This window comes from Globicephala melas, chromosome 15, assembly GCF_963455315.2.
Source record: "Globicephala melas chromosome 15, mGloMel1.2, whole genome shotgun sequence".
In the NCBI taxonomy this organism is placed as follows: domain Eukaryota; kingdom Metazoa; phylum Chordata; class Mammalia; order Artiodactyla; family Delphinidae; genus Globicephala; species Globicephala melas.
Genome location: NC_083328.1, coordinates 39,012,663 through 39,032,174, shown reverse-complemented (window position 1 = coordinate 39,032,174; position 19,512 = coordinate 39,012,663). Strand labels below are relative to the sequence as shown.

The window sequence follows — 19,512 nt, the reverse complement described above, 5'->3', positions numbered from 1 at the left end:
CCACTGGGCGGAACCACTGCTCTAGCGGAATTGCTGGAGGTTAGAGAAGATGCTGAGTTTTACTGGGCTGTGCTAAATGGCTCTTCAAAGTGGTTCTCTCTGTTGACATTTCCTGCTAGCATTTCGCTTTTCCTAATCCCAGGTATAAAAAGTGCATTTCAAAAAAAAATTATTTTTATTTCCCTAGTCTTTAGAGGTTAAACTTCTTATGCATAAGCTTATTTCTTTAGTGTTTTTTTCTAATATAAAATACATATTTGTAAGAAGTTTTGCTTCTTAGACCTCTTTTTTCCTTCCCTTTAGGAAGTAGATGACTTCTTTGAGCAAGAGAAGCATTTCCTCAGTAACTATTACGATAGGATCAAGGGTTCCTGTGCAAAGGCTGACAGAATGACCAGCGCTCACAAAAGTAAATACTTTCGCCCATTAGCCCCTTAGTCTGCTAATGTGCCAGCTCTGCTCACATAAAACGGCTATCCTTATTCCTGCAGATGTAGCAGACGATTACATCCACACCGCAGCCTGCTTGCATAGCCTGGCTTTAGAAGAGCCCACGGTCATCAAAAAGTAAGTTTTTGTTGGAAAACATTTTCTCTAATCCCCTAATTGAAAGCTGTTGGGTGGTAAAATGGGTAATGACTACACAGGTTCAGTTCCGCTCTTGAGCCAAGCCCATCTCGGGTGGACCATAGTCTCCAGCACTCACTTTATACTATTACACCCTCTGAACATAAAAACTTGTAAGACGTTTGTAGGGGACTCAGGGCACTTCTGTACCAAACGTGATAGTTGTTGTCAAAGCCTTTATTTCTGTCAAACTTACATGTGTCTGTTGTTGATTCTTTTGATTTTGGAATTGTCTTTGAGAGAAGTTTGCTTTGTGTTTTCTGGCAAATGGTGCTTGCGCTTTACTAGGTAATGCCCTGGGCTGACTTGAAGAGATTTGGTTAAGGTAGCCATAAGGGTAAAGTAATGACCCCAGTCTGATTTTGAGCATTTTTTTATATTAATTTTTCCCAGTTTCTTCATTCTAGTTATTTCTGGTGTGAGATGGTATAGTTGGCCCCTTCCATGTCTGTGGGTTCTGCATCTACAGCTTCAAACAATTGCAGATCGAAAATACTTGTTTTTAAATTCCAGAAAGTTCCGAAAAGCAAAACTTGAATTTGCTGTGCATCAGCAACTATTTGCATAGCATTTACGGTGTACTTACAACTATTTACATAGTATTTACATTTTATGCGTGATAAGGAATCTAGAGATGATTTAACATATACAGGAGTGTGTATGTGCATTATATGCAAATACACCATATAGATAAGGGACTTGATCAACTGTGGATTTTAAGCTCTGTGCAGGGTGGGCACTGTATCCTGGAACCATCCCTCACTGTTACTGTCAAATGACTGTGTTCTACTTACACCTAGGCTTGGTCTAGGGGGCGTTAGTATTTCAGACTTGAAAATGGGAGTCAGGCTGATGACAGAACCAAGACAAACTAGTAGCGTATTTATGGCTTAGAACCTGACCTTGACTAACACAAGTTTAACAGCGGATAAAAACTTGGGGACACAGGTTCTGCACAGCAAGGTGGCTGAGTGGCAGCAAGAGAGACCAATGCCGGTGAGTGCAGCACTGGAAATGTGCTCGATTTCGTAACCATCTTCTCTGCTAGTTTGGGCCACTTGTGATGAAAGCATTGCTTTGATAAGTTAATTCTAAAGCGCCACAGACTAGGACTCCTGAATTTGCCCGTTCATGTCTTAGAGCATTGATAAGCATATTTCATACATGATTTAAGACCGTAAGCCAAAATCGTGTATATTTGCAGGTACCTATTGAAGGCGGCTGAGCTATTTGAAAAACTTAGGGTAAGGATTTTTATGTTGGTCTTCAAGGTATGTATTTTATAATCTGTAGATTTCTGCTTAGATGATGGTGGCCTTTGATTTCTTAACAGAAAGTAGAGAGTCGAGTCTCCTCAGATGAAGACTTAAAGCTGACAGAGCTCCTCCGATACTACATGCTCAACATAGAGGCTGCTAAGGTGAGGGAGTTCTCCCAGAAGAGGTCTGATGATACCGATGTATTCTCTTTGTTAAAAATGAAAGAAGATGGGAATTTGTCAGGATTGTTCATGTAAGTGATGTCAGCCTAAATAAAGAAGTAAACTGAGGCAAGCTCGAGTTTCTTCAGGAGTAGGAGAGGAGTTGCATGCAGTGTGGGAAACACTGTAGCAAGCCACAGGAGAGTCCATTGAGGGTGTGGGGTGGGATGTATTTTGGGGCAAGGAGTGCAAAGAGGAAGAGTCTTTGGCAGTAAGATGGTTGGCGTGAGGGAGCTGGTCCCCAGCAGTAAGCTCATTGGCTGGTGTTCACTGGTCAGGAGGTAAGTCTGGGTCTCCTGTATATCAGGTGTTTGTGGGAAATCAGTCTCTCAGTTCTTAAGTTGTATAGTTATATTCTGAGGGTGCGGGTGTGTATCCTCCAGTTCCGTTTTAGATTGAAATCATCTCACAGTGACGTGCCTTTTTTGTGACATTGTGTCCTTAGTTTGCATTGCTTAGGAACTTAGGGGCAGTAGGGCTGGTGCCGAGTAGACAGGTAATGGCTTGGGAGATAATATGCTGTTGGATGCAGAGATAACCGGACACATGCCAAAGGGGCTATTTCTGAGGCAGAAAAGGCTTTGGGGTTGTGATCTTTTATTGAATTGCAGTTGTCACTGCAGCCTTTGAGTCATAGAGCATTACTTAACCGAAAGCAAGGTGAAGTGGTCAGCAGAATGACCTTTGGGAATGGAACGTGCATTCTTCACTGTCTACACTGTCCTGAAGAAAAATGTTTAAATTATTTTTATATGAAATATACTAAACCTGGCAGCATAAAATTAGGTAGGGAAAATACCTAATGGGAAAATGTCATCAGGAAGTAGAAGTTCATTCTTTCCCCCATAGTTTAGTTTTATTTTAGGTGACTTGTCTTGTGACATGTTTTCTTAGAGAAAAAAAATCCTGTAGTTGTCACTGTTTGGTTCCTTCTCTTGATCCGTATAAAGAATGCCGGAAAGGCCGTCAGCAATGCATTAAGCACTGCTATTACCAGCCTAATGTTGAGATTTAAAGCGGGGGCGGTGCAGGAGGTGGTTGATGTCTGACATTTTAGGCAGTGCCCCAAGGTACTTGTCTGTTTTTTAGAGTACTTCAGATAGTCTTCCTGTTCTGTTCTAGAGGTTTTTCGGTATTGGTTTAACTACCATGCATCATATCTGTTAATTTTCTTCTCAGGATCTCTTATACAGACGCACTAAAGCCCTCATTGACTATGAGAATTCAAACAAGGCGTTGGATAAGGCCCGGTTAAAAAGCAAAGATGTCAAGCTGGCTGAGGCACACCAGCAGGAATGCTGCCAGAAATTTGAACAGCTTTCTGAATCTGCAAAAGAAGGTTGAGTGGGGCCACTTTTTATTTACTTTTTGCTTTTTATTAGGAAATAATCTCAAGCTTACAGAGAGAAGTTGCACAAATGGTACAGAGAACACCCATACATCCTCTGCCTTGTCACTTGCACACGTACATGTGCTCCTACTTGTGTGATTTTATAAACATATCTGGGTGGTTTTTTTTTTAACCATTTGAGATTAAGTTGTATCTTTCTTAGTAGTTTTATCCCTGAAAACTTCGCTGTGTTTCTCTTACATCCCTACAGTACAGTTACCAACTTTGGTAACCTTTGATACAATACAGAGTTGTCCTCTCCCCCACTCCTCCAGGTCAGCACTTGGTGCTGTCTATCCTTTATTAACACAAGTCTTCCCTTCTCTCCCATATTTTTATTTTTATCATCTTCATTAGACCCATGGATTCCTGTTTTCAAACAGTTTTAAAATTCATGACTATATGAAATTATTTTGGTGTTCCTACTGTCCAGACTGAGCCAGTGAGAGCGCCCTTAAAGCTGGCGTGGCCTTATGACACCCCCGTATTTTTGAGGATTAGATGTTTTGTGCTAATCTTAGACCTTTTCTACTCCAGCCATGAAAATCGCCATTTCTTCCAGGAGCCCAGATTGAGTGCTACGTGTGCTCATTTCTTCTGGGGTGCCTCTGCTTCTAGACCTTTCAGCCAACAGTGGGGAAATATCAGGATGTGTGCATACACGTATATACTCTTCAGGGATCATGAGTCTGTGATAATGACTCAGTTGTATTCCATCTCCACAGGGTTGGTTCTTGCCTTCTACCATTCCAGAGTAAGGGGCTTTTAAAATATAATTTAGGAATTCCCTGGTGGTCCAGTGATTAAGACCCTGTGCTTCCAATGCAGGGGGCACAGGTTCAATCCCTGGTCAGGGAACTAAGATCCCGCATGCCACGCAGCATGGCCAAAAAAATAAAATAAAATTGGGAGATGGTGTACCATATCCATTGAACATGAGTGTACTCTAGGTAGTCTTTTCCTTGGTGGGGATCTCCCTGCCCTGAAGTTCTTAGGGGCCATGGAACATGCCAGAGCAAAAAGTAAAGACTGTGTCCTCCAGAATGTGAATGTAAATTAGAGTGGACACTTGATTAACCCTCAAAACACCCTCCCCCTTCAAAACTCAAGTTTCCATGTGGAATCCGTATCTCATTATAAGACTGTTTCCTCAGAACTTCCCCCTCCTCTTTGGCGCTGCAGTCCCGGTGTATCTGGAAGAGCTCTGCTCCTTTGTCTTGGCTTCTCTCTGTTCAGGACTCCGGTGCTCTCACTGAGGGACAGGACTTCTCTGTACAGTCTTTGCAAATGGCCTGCAGACATGCTCCCATGGCTGCCCTTTGTATTCTTTCAGAGGAACCTCTTTCTCGCTGCACTGTAGTTTAAATAAAAATTCTAGCTTTTTTTAAAAAAAAAAACAGCTAATTTAAATTTATAAGGAAAAAGAACACTTCAAAACTACTGAGTTGAAATCTTAGGTTATTATATAGGCCAGAGTTTAGTGGCTTTGAGAATTTTTTTAAAGAGAAGCCACAAAGCTTTACAATGGTGCCAGATTAGGCTTGTCTCTATTGCCCAAGGTTTGTCCCTTTTTTGTTTGATCTTATCCTCCTCATTCAAAATGTAAGCCTGGGTGTACACTATTTAAAAGTGCAGTACTCTGTAGAATAATGAGATAAATGGCTCCTAGCCTGTTTGTCTTAGGTTGAGGTTCTAAGGTTGTGGCTGAATTGATGGGAACTCTTGCAGAAGCACAGGGCAGTGGGCAGGTGTCCTGGGAGACAGATGGGTCAGTCTGGAGTTCTGGTCCTGGAGGGAAGGAGAAGAGCTTATTTTGACATCTGACAAAACCAGCCTGATGTATCCGAGTTACTATCGTTAACATCACTATGCATTTTTTGAGTTTTTATTTTTTAATGTGGCTGCTTGTATTACATTTCTGTTGGATGGTGCTGTGTAGACAAGATACAGGACTCTGAGCACCACCTTAAGCTAAGGGAGGATTTTGATTACAGGAATGATGGTGAGAGCTGCAGGGTAGAGCCTGAGTTCACAAGTGTGTGGAAGGAATCAGAGGGAGTCTGATAGGACAGTGATCCTGAATTTTCATGATGGATATAGACACAAAGGTGGCATGTTCTGTAGAAATAGCCACAAAAAAGCAGTTTTCAAAGCTTAAAAATGATCCGTAAAAAAGGTCATTGGTGCAAGTATGTGTGGCCCACTACCTCCCTAGCCCACCCTCCACAAGCACTGGTTCCCAGAGGGAAAGGGCAAGGCAGCTCAACTCAGAAACCTCCAGGTGTTCAGGGGCCATTCTTGGTGACTGGGGGTGTGTTCCAATGGCAGAGATAACAAAAATATGAGAAAATGTGGTTGTAGGGTACCAAAGCTTTGGAGATCATTTTATTTGTAAAAATGGTATTTGGAAGTTAAAGATGAAGATTGTTCTGTTTTTCTTGGTAAACTTTGCTTTGTAGAGCTAATCAATTTCAAACGAAAGAGAGTGGCAGCATTTAGGAAGAATCTGATTGAAATGTCTGAACTGGAAATAAAGCATGCCAGGGTAAGTGTTATCTTCAAACTAAGTCAACTTTGGGGGGTCTTTTTCAAGTTATTTACCAATTCACTATTCCAGTGTCATCAAGCAGATGGCATTTGCTTTGTGGTTTTAATCCCCTGAGGTGTGGATGGGAGCCACTTGTCAGAGTATTTTTTCCACTGCAAACCAAAACTCCGTGTGTCTTGATGAAATACTGCTTTTTGAGAAGAGCATTCTTGGTGGCGTTTACCCAGCTTCTCTCTTGACGTCCTTGCGGGCCACACCCTGAAGGAGTTTTTCCAGTAATTTGTGAGCATCCATCATAGCATTTATAAGCTCTTCGTTATCTGGAGTTTTCATGGAAGATTTTTTTTTTAAATAGTTTTCTAATTTGCTAAGTGTCTTCTGATATTAATTCCCTTTTGGTTTAAAAGGGAGGAAAACTTCCTCATAATGTCTGTAGCATAATTTAGCCCAGAAAAGATGGAGAACAGTGGTTCTCAGTGCTAGAGCATATTAGAATCCTACTGGGGAGCTCTTAGGGAATTTTTGTTTTTGTTTTTTTTTGTGCCCAGGCTCATTCACTCAGGGTTTCTGGGCTCTTTGGGTGGTTCCTGGGTACAGCAGATACTGAGCCTCAGGGTGCTGTCTGAGCCAGGGCAGTCAGGTCACTGTCACTGGCCATCTGTGCTGGTTAAAGCAGGAAGACTGAACGTTTGTATGTATTTTGAATTTCTTTATTTTGACCACAACAGAGATGCTTACTCACTTGCCTCTTTTAAGTCCTGCTGTATATATGACCTTTTAAACTGGAGTTTTAAAGTATCATTTATGGGTCATTTATGATAGTGTTCTGAGTATTCTAGGTTTTTTGAATTCCTTTAAAGTGAGTACTTTGTACAGTATTTCCTGCCAAGTCCTATGTGAATATTTATCATTTGTAATCTCATTTATAATCTCACCCACAACTACTTTTTAACAACTTTTTATCCAGTATTTCCAAGGCTTTCAAATACCACATTTAGGTTAAGTCACATGAGTGGGATTGGCATGATTGCAGTGGGAGCAAACCTGGGGTGTGGGGTGGAGGTGCTGAAGTGCTGACCAGCCCTTCTGAGGTGAGGAAATCCCCAACGTGAAATTGGGATGAGGGGAATTGTGGTTCAGGGGTCATTGAATGAAAAACAAGTACCCGGCCAGATGTCTTGTGACAAGTGAAGTCGGTAGGTCTGAGGCCCATGCCTCACCAGTGCCCCGACGTCTGTCTTCTAGAACAACGTCTCCCTCCTGCAGAGCTGCATCGACTTGTTCAAGAACAACTGAACGAAGGACGTGAATGTGAAGAAAGCCCGCATCACTTGCACTCAGATCATTACCACGGAAGATTTATTACCTTTGGCTTTAGTTTAAAATTATGTGAATAAATATTTTGATTTCTAAAGATCTTAACACTTAACCATGTTGGTTCAAAAATATTTCTATTGCATGCTACTTCGACATAACTAATCTTTATGCATTTAATACCTCAGAGCGGGTAGAATCTAAGTACTGGGTTCTCCTCTAATTTGTCTTTCGTAATTAAGAAAGGGTGCGGGAATCTTGCGCCTTCTGGAGTCTGTGTAAGCAGTGGTCTGGCATACACTGCCTCACTGTTCCCTGTGCCCATGCCCCTACAAACCGGTTACTTTAGGGTAGGTGCCAATTATAACAGATGAGTCAGCCGCTTGTTACAGATGAGGGACATTCCATCTCTTCATTAGGTAATTTCCCCCTTTCTTACTCTCCTGGTTCTTTAATCACCTTGAGTTGTTTGTACTATAACAAGAGCAAGAAAAATCTCATATCTTTATATACACCCTTTGCAACTCCATTTTTGTAGTTGGGAGATAAATATTTGAGGGAAGAGAAGCATCTTAAGGGTATAAGAACAAGTAATAAGGCCTAATTTAGAAGGTGGCCAGATCTACATTAAGAAAGATGTGAACCCCCTACCTAATGGGGGGGGCGGTATGTGTGTTTGGACTTTTTATAAAGTGTACAATAAAATAATCCATGCTCTACTATGGAGTGTTTTTGTGGGAAACAAGGCCAGGTGTGCCCTGAGACTGCACTTGCAGCTAAGCCTTGGGGGTGGTGAGGGCTTTGGTATCTGCCAGGCGTTGTCCCAGCCTCTGTTCTAATCTTAACAGTTTAGAAGACTACAGACCTGTTTTTAAGGGTATATCTGTCCCATCATCGGTGTGACTGAGCCTTAAGGTGGTGCCTGCCAGGTTTATGTCTATCTTTTGTAATTATTCGAAAGATACTTTGAGACTGTGTAAAAAGTTTACCCACTTCTTTTAGCCTGTGTTTTAATCAGCTGTAACTGGTGTGAGGGTTGTAAAACTCTGGTTTTGGACACCATAGGTGACTTTTTCTGATGTTAAACTGATGCTGAAGTCTTGCCCTCCCAGCCAGTTACAGTGACTGAAATTTACTAAACGAGCCTAGACAGGGTAACTCCTGCTCCCTTCACGTAAAGCGTTTGGGAGGGAGGCGTGGTGCAGGAAGCGAGTGCATTTAAACAAGCTGTGCTCCAGTCTGGGTTCCTAACCACATCTCGGTTCCCGCACACCTGTCACCCCCGGATCCCCCACAGTAACACAGGCGTCATGTGGCGTTGGGGTGTGTGACTCTGCCTAGTGTGCCTGGGTCACAGCTGGTCCCAGGAGTTCTGGCTATGGCTCACCTTGCCTCAGCCCTTGACTGGGGGCCGCTTTGGACTAGGTCTGTTGCTGGATGTGAAACAGGTGGTTGGGACGCTGGGGTCCAAGTCCCGGCCCTGCTTGGTGGCTAAGGGGGCACCCTTCTGAACCAGACAGATCTGTAAGGTGCAGCAGTGCTTTAAACTAGGTGCCCCTCAAGTTAATTTTATACGCGTGATCTCAGAGTGTTTGTGTTTACCTTCTGCACTAAAGTCTTCATGGGCCTGCTGGTCATTCGTGAAACTGCACGGGGTTCTGGGTGGGTGAGGGTGTTTTAGTCCTCCCCTTCCCTGCCTACGTCGGCCAGTGGAGCCATTGCTGCCTCTGCAAACCTGGGCTCTTCCTGAGGAGCCAGGCAACCTGGCTACGAGGGAGCCAACGCCCTGATGCAGGAAGGCAAGGCTCGGTGTGGGACTGGGTGCTGACATCTATGTGCCGCCTGGGGGGCGGCGGAGGGTGCAGACCCAAGGAAGGGACTACCTTGTGCAGCCTCAGCAGGAGGAGAGCCAAGTGGGAAACTTACAGCTGCCCAGGCACCTTCCAGGGGCACAGGTGGGCACAGAGCACTCTAAAATGCTTTTCCTCAAGCACATGGGTGAATTGGGGCCACTTCTGAGTGATGTGTGGGAGACTTTTGTTGAGGTGTTCTAAAAGCTTCAGTGACTGTGCTGTAGGGTTGAGGATTGCTCTGAGAGACCTGGTAGCTAGTGACCCTTCTGTACCACATACAGCGCATGTCAGGTGCTGCCTTCGCGGTTCATCTGAGGTGATGCCTAGACCCATTTGGAAGTCACCTTGCTCTGTCAGCTTCCACCTGTAGGGGCAGAGTCACCCAGATCCCACACGTGCCCTCAGCTTGTGGGACAGAGGGGCAGCCCGGTGTCTGCAGAGTTGTTTCCGATGGTCTCTTCCCAGAGCAGCAGCTCTCTCTGGGTGACCCAAGACACTCTGTTGCTGAGGCTGCTCCTTGCATTCTGGGACTGGTGTCAGACAGATGGGAGGTAATGGGTTCAGAGCTGGGCCGTGTGACAAGTCTGGAAGGAAGGCCGGGAGCACCACAGCTGGGCAGGGGCCGGTTATGAACTTGAGAGACAGCTGGGAACTGAGCGGTCCAGGAGGAGCCTCCCCCAGCCCTGTTCCCCATGCCCCTCAAAACAGATGCACGGCTCCCCTTGCTTGGGTGGGCAGAGCAGAGTGACTCCTTATTGCAGGTTTAGTTAGTTGCCATTCAAAAGGCATTTAATTTCTGTTTTTAATCTTTACTTCTGACTACCAAAAATGAATTCAGACAATACAAACTAAACTAGGAAGTAAAAATCCTATTTTACCACATCCCATAAAAGTCAGTTAATATGCTTCTGATTTTCCCCCTACCTATGTAGGCAGTGTATTTTACAGTTCAGGATGCCAGAGTAGGGCTTGGTTTCTGGAGGTTCCTAACCGCTGAGTACCTTCTCTCTCCCTTTGGAATGGTCTCCGTGGTCCAGAGGCCTGAACACCTTTTGTTTCTTTGTCTTTCCACTGCCAGTCCCACCAGAAAGAGGGCAGGACCCCCGGAAGTCAAGTGTGGAGGAAGTGAGGGTTTCTTGGCCTTCCCACCCTCGGGCGTCTCTTCAGCAATCTTTTTTCCCCTCCCGCAAAGTCGTCACTTGTTAAACCAAAGACTTACATAGCCATTTTAGGAAGATTTTAATTTTAATTGGGTCTTACTTTCATGCTTTACAAAACCTCTTTTTAAAGCTTGTTAAATTGTGAGACCTGTAATCTTCAAAACACTCAGGAAAAAGGAGAGCCCATAATCCCAGCCCACAGCCATTTTATTTCTGATGGCTGCCTTCCAGCTCTTGCATTAATTCATCTGGTGCACCCTCAGCTGAAGGAGGATTTTTTAGCATCAGTCAAAGGGGAGAGGCTTGCGGGGTCGGGATAGGATTTCCGCTGAAGCTTGCTGCACAGATCATGTAGTGGAAGGCTGGCCAGATGCTTAACGTTTCAGGAACTGTTTACTGGCCTCATTTTTTAACTGCCACGCTGCAGACTCTTGTCATTTTGGTGGAGTTTGGAGATGGAATGGAGATTGTGTGTCTGTACTTGGCCATGTCCCCTCACACTGCAGAATCACAGGAGGGGACTCTGCCTGCTCTGGAGGATCAACCTAAGACAGGGCAAGATTCCGGGACAGCAAACTAAAACGCTGCTGCTGGGCTTAGGCTAGTACCAGTTTCCCCAGATTCAGGCCTGGTACACGTGCTAATTCCTGGCCTAGTGGTGGGAGTCCCAACGCCACAGTGGCCTGTCCTGTCTGGGGAAGGGAGGTTCCTGCAAAGCAGCTGAGCAGGTCACTCGAGGGTGAGTCAGCCTTTGGCTCCAACAGAGGCTCTTGGGGCCTCCCTGTCCTCGGGGTTGATCGTATCACGAGCCCATTTGGTCTTGTTGGGAGGCATGCGGCATGGATTTGGGGGCAGAAAAAGTGGCCAGAGGAGGAGGGGGAGGAAAAGGGAAGCAGCCGGTGAGCGCCCACAAACAGGTGATGGATAAAGCCCATGTCGAGAGGGAAACTCTGGAAACGCCTGCTCAGAAGCCTGTGGGGCTTGCACAAGTGTTTTTTCTGGAGTCTGGTTTTTGCCTTTGGGCCCGTTCACACCGCCTGCAAAGCGCTTGTCCCACTGAGGGGGGCGGGGACAGGCCAGCGTGGGGTGCTGTCGCGAGGGTCCTTGTTGGGTAAGCAGAGAGGAGGTGGGCAGGGGCCGGGATTGTCAGGGAGCCTCCGCATCACCAGCACTGGCAGCCACTTGCTGGACGAGCTCACGGTCCCCCACTTCGCTCCTAACGTTTCAGTTTAAAACCTGAATCTGATCATTACCCTCATCCACAAAACGCCCTTTCAGGATGCCCCCATCTGATGCAACATAAAGTCACAAGTCCTTCCAACGACTGCAAGACCCCACCTGATTTGTAGACCCCACCCTGAGGTTGTATTTTCCAAAGGTGTCCACGTCCCCTGTGTGCTTCTGTAATGTGACTGCCCGGCACAGGAATTTACTTCCCCTCCCCTTGAACCTGGGCTGGCTTTAGTGACACGTTTGTAATCCATAGAATGGGACAGAGTGACACTGCGGGTGGGGTGGGGGTGGAACTTCCTGGTAGGGACCAGAGGAAGCCTTGCTCTCTCTCTTGCCTCTGGTCTCTGTCTCTCTCTGTCTCCAGCTGCTGTGCTGGGAGAAGCCAAGCCACATGCAGGAGGTCGCGGGTCCCAGCTAAGCCCAAGCCTTCAAGCCATCCCAGCCCAGGAAGCAGACAATAGAACTTTCCGTGTGATGGGAAGGTTCTGTCTGTGTGGTCTAGCGAGGTGCCTGTCGGCCACATGGTAGTTCTGGTGTAGAGAAAACACAGAACACCCTGTCAAATTGTTTCTGAATTCAACACTACTTATTTAGTGTTAAGTATGTCTCATGCAATATTTGGAATATATTTATACCAAAACAATTATGTGTTGTTTTTCAGATATCCAAATTTACTGGGCATCCTGCATTTTTATTTGCAAAGACTGGCACCCGGAATGCAGCTAGTACAGCTGAGGAAGTGAGTTTTTTTTTTTTTCTTTCCCACAGCTTGTGGGATCTTGGTTCCCCAGCCAGGGATCGAACCTGGGCCACAACGGTGAAAGTACCGAGTCCTAACCACTGGACTGTCAGGGAATTAGCAAGAAGTGACTTTTCAATTTATAAAAATTTGAATAAACAGCCACATGTTTCTGGTGGCTACTGTATTGGCCAGTGTCCTCTAGAGAAAGCCAGGTCCAGTCATTCACCCCAGGACAGTTGCGGCTCCCCAGCTGAGGCCCCAGACGATGTGTTACAGAGACAAGCTGTCCCCCTAGGCCCTGAGTCCTTGACCCACAGAATCCCTGAGCGTGGTAAGATGGTGCTTGTTTCATGCGCTAAATTTGTGGTCATTTGTAGCTGGAACTCCCTCAGTCCCCCAGGAACCCAGCTCACTTCCACCCCGGGCCCTGAGCTGGAATGTTCTCCCACACGCCCTTGGCTCCTTTCCTCACATGCTTCCAGTCTTTGCTCAGATCTTGCCTTTCATTGAGGCCTCCCTCACCATCCTACTTAATTCCTGATCTACTTTACCTACTTGAAAAAATGTTCACAAACCTCTCCATCTTTACTCTTGATATGTTCAGCTCATTTTCTGTCTCTCTTTGCTGGACTGTGAGCTCAAGGAGGCTGGGCAGGGCTCCACACCTCTTTTGTTCCCTCATGTGCCTGGACGCCTGGAACAGTGCCTGCCATGCAGTGGGTCCTTGGCAGACGTCTGTGGAAGGAGTGACCACTGCTTAGTGGAGAGGCAGGGCTGTCTTTCCAAACGCCCTCGAGTATTCAGCACGGCTGATTGCTGACCCTAGATTCCCTGTAGATGTAAGGTTTCGTTCTGTTACCAGCATTCATTCAACAAACACTGTATGCCATGTACCGTCCCAGGCCCTGGGGCTGCAAAGGTGGCTGTGACAGATGAGGGCCCTGACCTCAAGTAGCCTCTGTTCTAGGAGGGTGGGGATCTGGGAGGGCGACTCCAAATCGGCCATTTAACTAGGTGTTGGTGACACGAACCAAGGAGTTGTAGCCACTTTGAACAGGCCTGGTCTAGTCTCAACCTGCTGTTGGTGTGGGAGAATTTTAAATGCTGATGCCTGGGCCCACCCCCAAGGTTCTGATTTCAGTGCTGGGGGGTACAGCCCCAGTGCTGGCAGTTCACAGCACTCACCATGGTTCTGATGGAGAGGCAGGATCAGAACCACTTGTTTAGGTGGATCCCTGGTCATTGCCTGTGAGCCAGGTTCTCATAAGCCCCATTTCACAGATGAGGAAAATGAGGCTCGGCCGGGCACACAGGTCAGGCACACAGGTCAAAGGGTCCCTCCGGCAGCCCCTTGGCTCCTCCCCTACAGTGAGGGGACAGGGTCTGCCCAGAAGGTGGAAGCCGAGGCTGGGGTGCCCTGGGCTTCAGAGGGGCCCTCAACCCCCCAGGAGGTAGGTAACCCCTCCGCAGGGCCTGGGCTCACACTGCACAGCTCACCAGCCTAACGAGAGGCTCTCTGAACTGCCCACTCCCACTCTGATTTGCTCACTGCCCTTTCCTCTAATTTTGTTGTCTCCCCAGCAGTGTCCCAAGGCCTGGGGACTCCATTTGCAGTAGGAGGCCCATCCCTGCCTTAGTGAAGGGGCTGCTTTCCTGCTGGCTGATCCCTCTGGGGGAGGGCGGAGGGGGACAGCGGCTGTTTGCAGAGCCCTGCAAGGGGTGGGAAGATCTGTTGCGAACAGTTTAGAGTAGGAGGCAGCGGCCCCTCCATCCACCCAGTGCTGTTCTAAGTGCCTTTTCAGACACTTGTTAGAAACCACAGGGTTGGTAAAGAGCAGGGGCAGGACAGCTGGTGCCCAGCGTCTGGCTCTGGGTGGCACCCTCTCCTGTGTCACTGCGTTGTGTTGGGGTTTAACTTCTCTTGCTCCTTTGCCTCCGGGGCTTGTTTCTCTGCCTGGACTGTGTCTCCTGTGGGTAAGGACTCTGTGACGCTTCCACGTCATCCAGGCCGAGTTATCTACCTCCCTCCCATCAGCGGTGACAGGGATTCCGCTCCCGAAGCTCAGGCCTCTGCACATGTGCGCAGGGACGGGGGACAGGGTGGGGCTTGCTCTGAGCACAGTAGAGGGTCCAGCTGGGGAGGTATGGGCCCCCGCGCATACCTGAGATGCTGGAATATCAGTGTCATCTCAGATGAGTGTCATAGCTCCGACTAGCTGGAGGGGCTGTGAGGACCGAGGGAGATGGTCCACGCAAAGCCTTGAGCGGCGCAGTCAGTGCTTCACAAAAGTGAGGTCGTCCTGTTATCCATCCTGCCATCTCCTGGCTGAGGGCCGTGCACACAGCAGACTCCCAATCACTGCTGTTTGTTCCACTGGTTTGGAGCCACTCTCCTTGGGGCTAATTCTAGGAGTTCCAGCTCCGCCAGAGTTCATAGGCGCCTGCAGGGCAGCCAGAGGCAACAGGCTGTACTCTGGCCAGGTGGGCAGCTCCCGAAGTGGCCTAGACCTGCTCCCCAGACTGGAGCTGCCCTCCGAGAATACTGTGTACACACAGGGGCCTTTGCGGGCAAAGGCCCTTAGCCAGGTGGGCTCGGAAAACCCTGCGTTCGGTCTGGAGATGGAGAGTCAGCCACGTGAGCCCTCCTCCTGGCCCTGCTCTCCTCTGACACAGCCACTGGGGAGCCACTCTTTGGTCTCTGTCCCGCACGGCACTGCAGGTACCCTGGGTTCAACCCTGGCCACCAAGGCCACCTGTTGCTGTTCCTGCACATACAGCTGGCCCTCTGCCCCCGGGCCTGGCTGCTCCCCTGGGAGGGACCCCACCTGGAGAGGGGCAGGAGCTGGGGGGGTCCTTGGCCCTCGGTGGGATGAGTTAGAGGTGGGTCCACAGTCCCAGACCCCACTCACCTCCACACCCTCTTCCAGGGCTTCTCGGGCCACATCCCGAATACAATGTGCCCAAGTCCTTCCCGTACGCTTGGGAAGAGCCCGAACCACGGCAAACAGGACGGAGCGTTCACCCGGGAACTCCAGAGACTTGCCCTCGGTGCATTTCCTCCCAAATTACTAGGACAACCCCGAGGTGCCCATGGGGGTGGGAGGGAGGTTGAGGTGCAGGTGGCAGTAGCCCCGAGGCTGCAGGGGACCCCCTCCTTGCCCCTCTTCCTTAGTCTCTGAAGCTCTCGGTGTAGAGGGACCCCAGGCCAAAGTCGAAGACCCCTGTGGTGTGCTTCACATTAAACAATGCTGAGGTCAGCATCATGAGGCACTGGGATTGTTGGAACTTCTTCTGTGGGGAGGGCAGGTCAGGCCCCAGTGCAGCCTGGAGCAGAAGAAAAGGCTCCAGCGCGGTCTCACGACCAGGGTTCCAGTGGGTCCCTGGGCTAGGAGGCAGGAGGTACCTCTGTCCAGTGGTCTGAGGGAGCTCTGGGCAAGATGTGCCTTGAAATACCCCCATCTCCTTTGGCAAGTCACTCAGACCCCAGTTTCCCCTCTGAAAAATAGAGGTGGGAGTGTCCCCAGTGGTGGATGGAGGGAAAGGGGACCAATAGATGGTGTGGAGTCCCTTTTACACTCTAAAGGGACCGTTCGAATGCAAAGACCAGGGCAGTGAGAATCCAGAGCAAGGCGGGCCAATGGGGGGCTGCCGGCATGAAGCCACCAAGGGTGGTGCAGAGCCAGCCGGGCAGGAGTCACTGTCCTTGCCCTTGTGGAGCTTTAATCTACTGTGAGTGTTGGGGTGAGAGAGACAGTAAGCAAACAAGTAGGCACTTAAAGAAGCAAGGTGATGGCGCTCTGGTGAGGTACACATCTGGGAGGGTGAGTGGGGGTGGACCTGCTGAGGTGGCCTCACTGAGCAGAGACCTGAGGACAATGAGAGAGAGAGGCATGTGGGTATCTGGAGAAGAGGGTCCAGGCCGAGGAAAGAGCAAGGGCAAAGGTTGCAAGGTCGGGGCATTTTTGGTGAGTATATCTGTTAGCTAGTGCTGTGTAACAGCCACCCCAGCACCTAGTAGCTTAAAATAGCAGCTGTTTATTTTTACTGGCTGGACCCAGCAGTGCAGTTTTTCTGGTAGCTGGGCTTACTCAACTGCCTGAGGTCAGCGGCCAGGCCGGCTGGGGTGGGGGGCTTCAGATAGCCTCCACTGGGGTGAGTGTTCTCGGCTCCTGGCCCCCAGCAGGCCTTACCCAGCTTGTGCTCGTGGCCGCTGGACAAGCTTCCAGGAGAGCAAGTCTGGGCTTGGAACAGGCACGGTCACTTCGGACATGTTTTGTCAACATATAAGATTCAAGGGGAGGGCAAATCGATCCAATTTTTGATAGCAGGTGCTGCAAAGATTGTGGCCACGTTTGCAATTTACTATAATCCCGCACATTGTAGGTGAGAAGCCAGGGCTCAGAGAGAAAAAGGCACAAGTGACTCTCCCAAGGCCATGTGACCATGGAGATTCCAACCCAGCCTGTGTAATGTCGTGGTTGGTGCCTTTTCTCATGCAAACTGCCTCTTGCCTCCCAAGTTCCTTAAACTGATTTTTAATGTCCCCCAAATTACATGTTAAGTCACTGAGTGGCAGGACGGAGAGGTGAGACACCCACACAGCCTTCCAGCCTTTCCTTCTGCACAAGTGTGGGTCCCCCACCCCACCCCAAACACACTCACTCTCTCCCTTCCTCTCTCGCAAGTACTTTTTCAGGGGGTGGCTTTATTTAAGACTTTATTTTTTAGAGCAGTTTTAGGCTCAGAGGAAAAGTGAGGGAAGGTAATGAGGTGGCTGGTATCTTCTCCATCCCACGTGGGAATAAAGAAGAAAAGAGTGGCCACAAGCAGGTCCAATCTCTATGAGGGTCGGAGAATCTGGAGATATTTACCTTTTTTATTATAAGTAATCAGAACAGGCTTATGGAATAATGACACTGCCAGTGACACCTTGGAGGCCAGATTTAGGTGGAACTTAAACCCCAGAGTGAGGATTCAGACGGCAGGTAATAGGGAGCTGTTGAGGGTTTGAGCAGGGAAGTGGCCACGTGCGAGGAAGGGCAGGTGTCCATGGCTGGGCAGGGGAGGGGTCTGCAATTCTAGGCAAAGGAAGTGGGAGTGCTGGGCCAGGGATACACCCGTGTGAGGGAAGTGGAGCCTGGGGTGGCTGGGGGGGGGGGACACGGGAGCTGCCAGCAAGCCTGTTAGGGGCCATCTGGTGAGCGAAAGGGATGGGCAGGAGATGCAGCCCTCACGGAAGGTGAGACCTGGGTCAGGAGGGGGTGGGCGGGGTGACAGGTGCTGGCTTTTGCTTCCCCAGCTGCTCCCTCCTCTGGGAGGAACCCCCCCATCCCAGGAGCCTCTCCCCCACTCCCAGCCCTGCCCTCCTGCTAGGGCTGCCCCCATGCCTGGTGAGGCTGAAGCCCTGAGGTCCGGCCTGGGTGAGCTTCTCCCCTGACCTGGGCAGGCCGATGGGGGACGGCCCTGGGACTTGGAGGACCAGCTCCTCGTCTGTTAGAGCTGCCGGGTGGAGGTGGGCAGTGTGGCGCTGCAGAGCTATCCCTGAGGCTGTGGCTCCAGCACCCGTGTCCGTGCTGCTGTGGGGCCTCCGGGGGTCGTGGTCAGTCACACTCGCCGTGGCCAGTGCCGGGAGAGAGGGCCAGGGGCTGGGGGCCGAGGACAGGCAGGGACTCCTTCCTGGGCTGGAGGCAGAGGTTGAGACCCCCGTGGCCCAGAGGAGTCATCTGTACAATCTGGGTGGGGGGAGGGAAAGACGTTCCCAGTCAAAGGGTGGAAGCGGCTGGCTGTTCCCGGGGGCTAGGAGAGGTGAAGCCAGGGCTCCCCTCCCTCCCTCACTGCCCCTCACCCGCCTTGCAGCCAAAGGAAGCCGTGCCCACCTTTCCCGCTCTGGGCCTCGACTTACTCTTCTGCGAAATGGGTCTAACCGGCCTCATGCCTGAACCGGCATCAGAATCACCAGGGAAGGTGCTAAAAATGCACAGTCCCAGGCTTCACCTCTGAGTGTATGGAGGGGCCCGGGGGGCCCAGGAATGTACATTTTTACCCAGCTCCCCAGGGGCCTCTGATGAGAGCCCTGTACCCACACATTGAGAAGCTCCCCTGACCCTGAGAATGCTGGTAGGCCTTTTGGACCCGGGACCCATGAAGCACCCGCTGAAGCAGGACTGTGTTTACCCAGGACCTTCTAGGCCTGGCACTCATCCCAGACCAGGGACAGCCCCTTGGGCTACGCCTTTGCCCCTGGTGTGGCTCCCATCCTGGCCGCTGACCCCAAGTCCCCCAGGAGCATCAGCTGAAAGACATCGAGGACGTGTGTGAGGGCCCCTCTCCAACGCCCTGGGGAGAGGACCTCAGTGGCCTGGGGATCCTGAGAGCTCTCTCCAGGGGACCCTTTCTAAGCCAGGCTCCCTCTGCAGCCTCAGCCTCCTGGCCTTGTGCTGCTCTTCGCCTTGGTCAATATTTATTCCTCAAACAGGCTGGTATTTACTTAAAGGGCGGCAGCAGACATGGCAGCCCTCGCCTCCTTGCCCTCTGCTTCCCTGTACTTCCTTGGGGGCTCCCCCTTCTCTGTGAGCAGACTCCCTGGGCCCAGCATGGCTTTCCCAGGTCACTCGACTCCACCTCGAACCTGTCCTCTGGCTCCACACATGTCGGGTCTGGTCCACGGGCCTAGAACTGAGGTCCTGAGAATATTCTAAATGTCCCAAACTGCTCCTGGCTGCAACACGGGCTCCTGATCCCAGTTCGAACAAGCCACGTAGAGGTTGTGGTGAAAGGACGTGTTGTCTGAAACAGTTTTGCACGTTATTTTCCAGGAAATCAGCTCCTGGCCTTGGCGGATGCCGTGCACAGGCCTGGGAGACCCCAGTGGGGAGCCCAGAGCTGCGAACGCTGTTGGTGAATGTGTGACCGGCCCTCGGACAGGCCACCAAACATTTTTTCTGCCAAGTTTATTCAGATGCGATCCTGCAATTTTTGCCTCCTCTGAACCTGGGGGGCGCGTTGCAGAGAGAAAAGGCCTTGGCTCTTACCTCCCCACTCACACGCGGCAGAATATTTTGAGGTCTATCGTCCCAGTTTTGAGCATTGCTCAGATCAGCACAGGTGTGGCGATTGTTCCTTTTCTAAGAAGGACATTGCTGGCAAACTGGACATTGGCTGCTGT

General features: G+C 49.7%; 1 protein-coding gene across 4 annotated transcripts in view; it reads left to right on the top strand.

Annotated features, from left to right (window-relative positions):
• SNX5 (sorting nexin 5) overlaps nt 1-12,872 on the top strand; it is a 28,413-nt gene extending 15,541 nt beyond the window's left edge. For 2 of the 4 annotated variants that reach the window (XM_070043796.1, XM_030872413.3), the window contains 7 exons: nt 304-409; nt 492-567; nt 1,832-1,871; nt 1,961-2,047; nt 3,287-3,446; nt 5,957-6,042; nt 7,291-7,459. In XM_070043796.1, the coding sequence (XP_069899897.1) occupies nt 304-409; nt 492-567; nt 1,832-1,871; nt 1,961-2,047; nt 3,287-3,446; nt 5,957-6,042; nt 7,291-7,341 (606 nt within the window). In that variant the 3' untranslated portion in view covers nt 7,342-7,459. Of the gene's footprint in view, nt 1-303; nt 410-491; nt 568-1,831; nt 1,872-1,960; nt 2,048-3,286; nt 3,447-5,956; nt 6,043-7,290; nt 7,460-12,266 lie in introns of those variants that run through there. The other 2 variants (XM_030872406.2, XM_030872416.3) reach the window with 2 other exon arrangements.
• Nucleotides 12,873-19,512: the final 6,640 nt, after the last annotated feature.